This window comes from Podarcis tiliguerta (assembly GCF_965153285.1).
Source record: "Podarcis tiliguerta genome assembly, chromosome: W".
NCBI lineage: Eukaryota > Metazoa > Chordata > Lepidosauria > Squamata > Lacertidae > Podarcis > Podarcis tiliguerta.
The window spans coordinates 4,061,379-4,071,330 of record NC_139552.1 but is presented as its reverse complement, the minus strand read 5'-3'; the positions used below and the strand labels follow the sequence as shown (position 1 = coordinate 4,071,330).

The 9,952-nt window shown below is 48.1% G+C and overlaps 1 protein-coding gene across 5 annotated transcripts in view; it reads left to right on the top strand.

The window, feature by feature from the left end:
- Positions 1-3,085: 3,085 nt before the first annotated feature.
- Positions 3,086-9,952, top strand: part of LOC310668837 (far upstream element-binding protein 3-like) — a 340,163-nt gene continuing 333,296 nt past the window's right edge. For 3 of the 5 annotated variants that reach the window (XM_083422170.1, XM_083422173.1, XM_083422172.1), the window contains exon 1: positions 3,209-3,527. In XM_083422170.1, coding sequence (XP_083278296.1) covers positions 3,438-3,527 — 90 coding nt within the window. In that variant the 5' untranslated portion in view covers positions 3,209-3,437. Of the gene's footprint in view, positions 3,528-9,952 lie in introns of all 5 variants that reach the window. The other 2 variants (XM_083422169.1, XM_083422171.1) reach the window with 2 other exon arrangements.

Sequence of the window (9,952 nt, the reverse complement as noted above, 5' to 3'; positions counted from 1 at the left end):
GAAAATCATGACGATCCATGAGGATCCATGCTTTGGAACCACGTTTTTGGGCCACGGTATGGCCAGGCAGGCGTGGATCTGAGTTTTTGTGGTGCAGGCTGTGCCCCTGGCTATGATGTGTGATTTGACCGTTGGTTTGGGCGGGCCAATGCTAAAAGCGTGAGGATCTATGAGGATCCGTGCTTCGAAACCACATTTTTGGTCCACGGTTTCGCCAGGAAGCCGTGGATCCGTGATTTTTGTGTTGCATGCTGTGCCCATGGCCATGATGTGTCATTTGACGGTGACTCTGGGCTGATCTAGTGCAAAAATCATGGGATCCATGCTTCAAAACCATGTTTTTGGGCCACGGTATGGCCAGGCAGGCATGGATCTGAGTTTTTGTGGTGCAGGCTGTGCCCTGGCTATGATATGATGTTTGACAGTGATTTAGGGGTGGCCCAGTGCAAAAAGCATGAGGATCCATGAGGATCCGTGCTTTCAAAACGTTTTTGGGCTATGGTGTCGCCAGGAAGCCGTGGATCCGTGATTTTTGTGCTGGATGCTGTGCCCATGGCCATGAAATTTGATCTGATGGTGACTTTGGGCTTGCCCAATGCAAAAAGTGTGAGGATCCATGAGGATCCGTGTTTTTTAACCATGTTTTTGCGCCATTGCGGCACCACGAAACTGTGGATGCGTGATTTGTTTTATTCTGCCTACAGACTAAGATGTGTCTACAGTATCATGGTGTTTTTATTTTGTTTCAATATAAAAATCATATGAATTCATGAGGATCCGTGCCTCGGATCCATGTTTTTGTGGTGCTGCAGCGCGGCAAAGTGTTGGATCCACATTTTTTGTAGTCCAGTCTGTAGTCCTGCTTCCAGGTGTGATTTGACACTGCATTTGTTGGAGTTATTGTTAAAAAAGTGGAGGATCCATGAGGATCCGTGCTTCAAAACCACGTTTTTGGACCATGGAGTGGCCAAGAAGCGTGGATCCGTGATTTTTGTGGTGCAGTCTGTGCCCCTGGGAATGATGTGCGATTTGACGGTGAGTTTGGGTTGGCCCAATGCAAAAAGCGTGAGGATCCATGAGGATCCGTGCTTCAAAACCACGTTTTTGGGCCATGGAGTGGCCAGGAAGCCAATGGATCAAGTTTTTTGTGGTGCAGTCTGTGCCCCTGGACATGATGTGTGATTTGATGTGAGTTTGGGTTGGCCCAATGCAAAAAGCGTGAGGATCCATGAGGATCCGTGCTTCAAAACCACTGTTTTTGGGCCACGGAGTGGCCAGATAACCGTGGACCCCGTGTTGGCCCAATGCAAAAATTGTGAGGATCCATGAGTTTCCGTGCTTCAAAGCCACGTTTTTGGGGCACGGGGTGGCCAGATAACCGTGGACCCGTGTTTTCTGTGGTGCAGTCTGTGCCCCTGGACATGATGTGTGATTCGATGGTGAGTTTGGGTTTTCCCAATGCAAAAAGCGTGAGGATCCATGAGGATCCGTGATTCAAAACCACGTTTTTGGGCCACGGAGTGGCCAGGAAGCAGTGGATCCGAATTTTTTATGGTGCAGTCTGTGCCCCAGGGAATGGTGTGTGATTTGACGGTGAGTTTGGGGTGGCCCAATGCAAAAAGCATGAGGATCCATGAGGATCCGTGCTTCAAACCACGTTTTGGGCCACGGTACGGTCAGGAAGCTGTGGATCCGTGATTTTTGTGTTGCATGCTGTGCTGCTGGCCATGATGTTTGATCTGATGGTGACTTTGGGCTGATCTAGTGCAAAAATCATGAGGATTCATGAGGATCCGTGCTTCGGAACCACGTTTTTGGGCCAGGGCGTGGCCAGGCAGGCGTGGATCCGAGTTTTTTGTGGTGTTGGCTGTGCCCCTGACTATGATATGTGATTTCACGGTGAGTTTGGGTTGGCCCAATGCAAAAAGCGTGTGGATCCATGAAGATCAGTGCTGCAAAACCACGTTTTTGGGCCACGGTTTCGCCAGGAAGCCGTGGATCCGTGATTTTTGTGGTTGGATGCTGTGCCCATGGCCATGATCTTTGATCTGATGGTGACTTGGGAATGATCTAGTGGAAAAATCATGAGGATCCATGAGGATCCGTGTTTTTTAACCATGTTTTTGCGCCCCTGCGCCCCCCCCCCCCCGAAACAGCGGATGCGTGATTTTTTTGATGCTTTCTACAGAGTAAGACATGGTCTACAGTATCATGGTGGTTTTATTTAATTTGAATGAAAAAATCATATGAATTCACGAGGATCCGTGTAGATCCGCCTTTTACCTTTTTCCAAAAAGATCATATGAATTTATGAGGATCCGTTTAAAATCAGCTGGATCCGCCTTTTACTCTTTTCCACCTATTCCAAGAAAGCATGCAGTCTCTCTCTCTCTCTCTCTCTGTGTGTGACACACACAGAAGGGGAGGGGGTCGGTCGGGGGTGGGTTCTTCTCCCGGAAGTGGGAGGGGGGAGGCTGCTTAGTTTGGCGATCAGATCATGCTCTTGCAACCTTGTCGCGGCGCCTCCGGAGCCAATAAACGGGGAAATGGGTGGGAGGATTGTTCACTTTTGGCCTTCCAAGTTTTCCTGCTTCCCACTGCAATTAAGCCCTCTCCATGCACGAAAGACTATACCGAGATTAGAGCTGGCTAGGTAGGAAGCTCCCTGCCGAATGACGCTTTTAGACTCCGAAGAGACAAGGAGCGGCTGCCGTCGGAGGGAGTCCAGGCAGGATTGGACCCTCAATGGCGCCCCTCTGGAGGCTTCACCCGGGGCAAAAAAAAAAGGGTAGCCCCCCCCCCATAGCTAAGGTCCTGAAACGCTATAAAAAGTTTTATTCTGAAGCTGGTCCAAATCAATCAAACAAAAACGTGACGACGTCAACAGATTTAAAATCAGAGTAAAAACAAACCCGACGGGTGTGCTTGCAAGCATGCCACTACTACATACAGTAATGAAATTTAAAGGAGGAATACGATCCCTCCACCCCTTCCTTCCAGGCTCCTTTCACTCTGGGCATTCTTGGCGAGCCACGCGGAGCTCGCCCCTGCCACGTGACCCTGGCTCCGGAAGGAAGATCCCGCTAGGAGGACTTCCGACGCCTTCCCTTCCCAGGCCTAGTGCTGCTTTCTCTCTCAACCCGCCCCTCCCTCGTTCTACTTCCTATTTCTGGCGGAAACGAATGGGATTTCCTTTTCCGGTACGGGGAGAGAGAGAGAGAGAGAGAGAGAGAGAGAGAGAGAGAGAGAGAGAGAGAGAGAGAGAGAGAGAGAGAGATTGAAGCAAAGAAAGCAAGCAAGCCAGCCAGCCAGCCAGCCAGCAAAGCTAACTTGAGTCCCTGGGCGCTGGACGGAGAGGCTGAGGCAGGAGCAAGCCGGGCGGTGGGAGGTCGAGGCGGAAGAGGCCTGCGCCGAGGCAGTGGCAGCGTGCGCGTGTCATGGCGGAGCTGCCTCCGGGGCCGAATGCGGCACCCGCGGGGGCGGGTAAGAGCGAATGCTTCGTAGACGCGTTGCATCGCGTCCGCCAGGTAAGAGGCTCGGGGTGGGTCCCCCACCTCATCAAAGCGACCCGCGCCTCGGTCTTTACAGGAGAGGGGCTGAACCTGGAGGAGGCGTTATGTGAAGAGGTGAGGAACGGTCGCCCCTCACGCCTCCTCCTGGGAGAAGGGAGGTCAGCGTGGGAAGGGACGCGTCTCAGTTGCGGGGAAGCAGTTTTGGCACCTGACAGGTGTGTAGCCCAAACTATACCACTTAGTAACATGACTTGATATTTGATACAGCTTGCTGAGTTCAGAGTATTGGTTTCTGTCTAGCTTAGTTGTCTGCACAGGTAGGCAGTGGCTCTCCAGAGTTTCAGGAAGGGGGCATTCCCCAGTCCTATCCTTAAATGCCACTGGGGATTGAACCTGGAACCTTTTGTGTGCAACTGAGCTGTACCCCTTCCCCATAATATAAGATCATAGGACGTTAACTTATAAGTCAGGCCATTGAGGGGTCTCTCTAGTTCAGTGTTGTCTGCACTGACAGGCAGGGGATAATTCCCAGCCCTACCTGGAGATGCCAAGGATTGAATCTGGGATCTTTGAATCATATGCTAAAAATGAACTTAGATTCTAGTTGTCATGGTTCTAAATTAAAAGCAGATTTCAATAGAGACATAGCCTTATAACGTGGCATACCATTAGCCCATCTAGCTCAGAGGGCTGGGCTTGACCAGACCTGGAGGAAAAGGCATATGGAAGGTGGGGAAAGCTGTCCACCACACCTCCTGCTGGGAGAAGGGACCAGCATGGAAAAAGGTTATTGCTATGAATGCTGTGCCTCAGGTGTGGGGAAGTCTTTTGGCCCTGTTCAGGTGTGTGGCCAAACTACATAGCAATAGGACCATTGTTTTAAAACTAGGAACGTAGGCATATTTGCTTTATCTTGAGTCAGAGCACTGGGTCCTTATTGTCTAGCTCAGTATTGTCTACACTGACTGGCAGTGGTTCTCTAGGTTTTCTGACAGGGCGTCTCTCCCAACCCTACTTGGAGATACTGTGGATTGAACCTGGGACCTTCTGCACGCCAGGCAGATGCTGTGCTATGTAGCTATACCCCCTCACCTTAAATATCTTTCCAATATATCTCTAGGGGCAGGGTATAAATATTAAATTATTATTATTAAGAAAGACATGAAGGCAATAGCATCATTGATGTTGATTCCTAGCAACAGGTACAGTGTCCTCCTGAAACTGGAGGTCACATACAGTAGACTTTTTCCTCCTCTAAAAACTAGGTGCGCCTTTTTGTCAGGTGCGCCTTATGGAGCGAAAAATACAGTACTTTTATAAACCAAAGAATCTCAAGCATTGTAGCCTTTATGTACTCACAGAAGAGTTGCTTTAACCCAGCAGTAATGTTGGTTTCCCTCAGGGGTTAAAATTAGCCGGTGCCATATGTGGTTGCTGAGACTCGAGAATTCCTCCTTGCCTGACTCCTGAGTAATCTGTTGCTGCCCAAGGGAAGTACTGCTTCCGCTCCAGCAACATGAGTCACTGAGCTGGTGCTGAGGGGCAGGGAAAAGTGCCTCACATGCTTTTCTGTCTCTTACTGTTGCATGAAGGGGAGTGCGAAATGGGCTGCTTCTGGGTTGGTTCTGTGGCACTCAAGGGGGGCGTCTTGTGATAGGAGAGGGCCGGGCAAAAAAAGAGGGCAAGAGAGGTGGCAGAACATTGTGGGCTGCTGAAGAAAAAGGGGTGTGTGAGCATGTCTCTGTGGCTCAGCTTCGGTTCTCTAGCAGCTATATTGGCGTGAGGTTTTTCCCTCTCCCCTTTCACCTCTGCGGAGCTCAGCTGCAGTCTGTAGCTCTTTTCTCTGTGTGTATATACTACCGCACGCGTGTGTGTATCCTGGAAGGAAGAAAACCAAAAGAGGCTTGGACAAATGGGTCAACCTCTTTTCTTTGGCCTTTGCCCCACCCCTGGCCGGCCACCCACTGTCCTCCCTGGCCGAGGGCGGGTAAAAGGCTGGCCCAAGCAGGTGGGAGGCACCCACCCAGGTGAACCCCAGCTCGGTGCCGCAAACCCCACCCACCTGTGGGGAAGGGAGGGTGGAAATTCTGGGAGCTGCGATGGGCTGGCTGGAGGCTGCTCTCCCTTGTCTCTGTTCTGTCTGATGAAGGGGCAGCTGTGATTTGTGAGGAGGACAGGCATCTGGCCATTGCCCTTTCAAATGTGCTCCCTCTCTGTCTCCCCCATCTGTCTTGGGGTGTGTGTAGGGAAGCACACTCATTTCAGCAACTGTGCAGTCTGACTAATTTACATAGATATTCCCCCACCCCTTCCCCTTGCTCTTTGGTCCTAATAATCTTTGCCTATTGATGTAAGTGTACTTATGCAGAAAGCATATTGTTGTTACATTAAGGAATGCAGCAGAGCCCATAAAGATCTGAGAAAGAAAGAAAAAAGTACAGTGGTGCCTCGCAAGACGAAAAGAATCCGTTCCGCGAGTCTTTTCGTCTTGCGGTTTTTTCGTCTTGCGAAGCAAGCCCATTGGCGGATTAGCGCTATTAGCGCTATTGACAGTTTAAGGGCTAAAAACGGCTTTTTTAGGCTTAAGGGATTAGCGGTTTTGCTGCTAAAATGCTTTTAGCAGCTTAGCGATTCAGAAAAAGGGGTTTTGGAGCAAAAAAAAAAACCCTCAAAATTTTTCGTCAATTTTCGTCTTGCGAAGCAAGCCCATAGGGAAATTCGTCTTGCGAAGCGCCTCTGCAAACGGAAAACCCTTTCGTCTTGCGGGTTTTCCGTCTTGCGAGGCATTCGTCTTGCGGGGCACCACTGTAGTTCACAGGGAAGGTGAGTTCCTTTGCTATCATTCTACTAACTTGGAGGTATGTTTTTTGTGTTGCTATTTACCGTATTTTTCGCTCTATAGGACACACTTTTTCCCCTTCAAAAATGAAGCGGAAATGTGTGTGCGTCCTATGGAGCGAAGACGCTATAGCCCGGCGACCCTCTCCCGGCTGGAGAGGTGACACGCAGCTGTGGCAGGAGCCTCTATAGTCGCGTGTCACCTCTCCAGCCGGGAGAGCACTTGCGGGGCTAAAGCAGCCCCCCGCGACCCTCTCCCGGCTGGAGAGGTGACACGCGGCTATGGCAGGAGCCTCTTTAGCTGCGCGCCACCTCTCCAGTCGGGAGAGCGCGCGCGGGGCTAAAGCGGGCTTTTGCGAGAGGTGAGGGAATTCCCCCACCTCCCAGGAAAGCCAAGAGAAGCCGTGCAGCCCTTTTAAAGTGCGCGCGGCTTCTGCCGGTTTTGCGGGAGAAGAATTCCCCCACCTCCCAGGAAAACCAAGAGAAGCCGTGCAGCCCTTTTAAAGTGCGCGCGGCTTCTGCCGGTTTTGCGGGAGGTGGGGGAATTCCCCCACTTCCCAGGAAAGCCAGGAGAAGCCGCGATCTCTTTAAAGGGGTTGCGCGGCTTCTGCGGGCTTTTGGGAGAGGTGAGGGAATCCCCCCACCTCCCAGTAAAGCCAGGAAAGCCCTGCGCAGCGTCTCCTGGCAAGGAGAGGCTGCATGGGGCTAAATGGGAAGCCAAAACAGAGAGCGGGATCCATCCCGCTCTCTGCCTTGGCTTCCTCCATAGCCGCGCGCAACCCCTCCGGCAAGGAGAGGCTGCACGGGGCTATGGATTCTTTAGCCCTGCGCAGCGTTTCCTGGCAAGGAGAGGCTGCGCTGGGCTAAAGAGGAAGCCAAAACAGCGAGCGGGATCCATCCTGCTCTCTGCCTTGGCTTCCTCCATAGCCGTGCGCAACCCCTCCGGCAGGGAGAGGTTGTGCACAGCCTGTACGCTGCTCTTTGGGGCTGGGGGGGGGAATATTTTTTTTCTTGATTTCCCCCCCTAAAAACTGGGTGCGCCCTATGGTCCGGTGTGCCCTATGGTGCGAAAAATACGGTATGTAGCACTTTACAGGGTATGAAATGCCTTTAGACACATTCTTAAGGTAACTGAATTTAACTGTTAGGTGTTGCATTCTTAAAAGGCAGCTTTAAGGATATATATGTATAGTTAGGTGATTGAGACCTCTCCCGCAGCTGGAAGTTACGTCATTAAGCACACGTTGCAATCACCAGCTTGAGTAGCAACTTTCACTGACTGGTTTCTATCTTACTGGGAAACAGAGGAAGTGTTGCTTCCAGCCTCCCATGGATCATTAATGAGCAGCTTTCTGGGAGATTGTACATATGCAGTTAGCGTGCCCAAAGTGAATGCTTATGAATTTCGAAAGTACTTTTATTTATAGCACCTCTCTTAACATTGCAAATTACTTTAAGTGTCCAAAACTGGTGTGAAACTGCTCGTAGTAACACATATATGCCGGCATCTGTAAATATTAATTATTCAAATGTTTTATGCTTTTGACCAATTAAGAATTGCTATTAAAATGTGATATTAACAATGCGTCAGTGATGTGAAATGTATTAATTCATGCATTTTGAAAAATAAAAAGAAAGTGCTGCTGAACTGGGGTGGGATGGCAATTAGCCATTCTGTTTTTGTGCCTGTAACCTAGGTTCCAGGGGTCATGTGGCGAATAGTTTCTCTATCCCAGTTTCTAACACTGGTAGCCCTTTACAACACCATCTCCAGCTGTACAATATCCTCCTAGAGATAGAGCAGCTAGAGCTGTAAACAGTACAGGCATCTCCTCACTTATGCAGTAAAGTAGGGTGCACCTTCTAAAAAGCCTCCAAACACCCTCTCTGCCACTCTCTTCAATCCATACTAAAAATACCAAAATATCCTCAACTAGAATTAAAGCTCTGGGACAGGTTGGAGGATGTGTTGGAAAGCTGCTGCTGCTACTGCGCTACCCTACACAGCAGCTGTTAGGCGGAGAGACTGAGCAGCGTAAACAAAGTTTATAAGCCAGCCCTGGGATCCCTTGTCTGGCACAGTTCTGTAAACTGAAAACTATGGAGAGGCCTGCTCTGAATGGAGATATTGGATTCTTGTCTCATTACACATGCTAAAGCTATTTTTGGTCATCTGCTTACTATCCCTTGCTTTTTCCTGTAGGACTAATTGAAGTTGTTAACCGTTGTTAACAGTCATCAACAGGTTTACCATACCCATTAAGCCAATCACCCATCTCCCACTACCCTTCTAAGAAATACCCCACCCCACCCTCCCAGTATATATAAGGGTCTGGTGACTTCTGCTTCAGTGTATCTGAAGAAGTGTGTATGCACACAAAAGCTTATACCAGAACAAACTTAGTGCTACTGGACAATTTTTTATTTAATTTTTATTTTGACTGCGTCAGACCAACACGGCTACCTACCTGAATCTGGAATCACTGGGGAGCAAGTCATTGTCTTCTTCTTTGACAATTACTCATAGCTGAGTAAGATTGCCTTACATAAACATGGTTTTAACAGTGAGTCCGTAAGTGACCCTGGAGGCCAATTCTGGATCAACACGTCCTTCTACAGTGGGGACATAGGTTTCTGGGCAGGAGTTGATCAAGGTGAGGGTTTGCCAAGCATGCCTTCCTCTTAGCACGTTTCTCCCTTTCGTCCTGAGTTTGAGCGTCTTCTTTTTTAAAAAAAATAAAATTTATTAGATATTTTATAATTATAAAAAGAAAAGCAATGAAGAAAAACAATACACGGATTCAACAAACAATACATCAACAATAAAAAAAATACAACATAAAAAAAACAAAAACACACATCCAAATTTTATATCTAAATCTTTCATTAGCTTATTTCCTTGACTTCCTTGCACCTCCCTTTTTTGTATTCTAGTTCAAATTAACTGGTTCAACAAATCCTTTCCCTCTTCTTCAATTTTTGTTCTATAATTTATCCTAACACAATTTAACTTTAAATTTTCCACTTTAACACATTAACACTTAATATTCATATAATTCTTAATAACACTTCTGCTAAAACCATATAGCTTCATTCCAATATTCTTCTAACATTCATTAATTTTGCAATATTTCTGTAAATGTACTTTAAATTTTTTCCAAGCTTCTTCCATCGACTCTTCTCCCTGGTCTCGGATTCTGCCGGTCATTTCCACCATTTCCATGTAGTCCATCAGTTTCATCTGCCATTCTTCCAGCGTGGGTAGTTCTTGTGTCTTCCAATACTTTGCGATAAGTATTCTTATGCTGTTGTAGCATACATAAAAAAAGTTCTATCTTTCTTTAACACCAATTGGCCGACCATGCCCAGGAGAAAGGCCTCTGGTTTCTGCAGAAAGGTATATTTAAATACCTTTTTCATTTCATTATATATCATTTCCCAGAAGGTCTTAATCCTTGGGCACGTCCACCAAAGATGAAAGAAGGTACCTTCCATTTTTTTACATTTCCAGCATTTATTATCGGGTAGATGGTTAATTTTTGCAAGCTTGACTGGTGTTATGTACCACCTATAAATCATTTTCATTAAATTCTCCTTTAAGG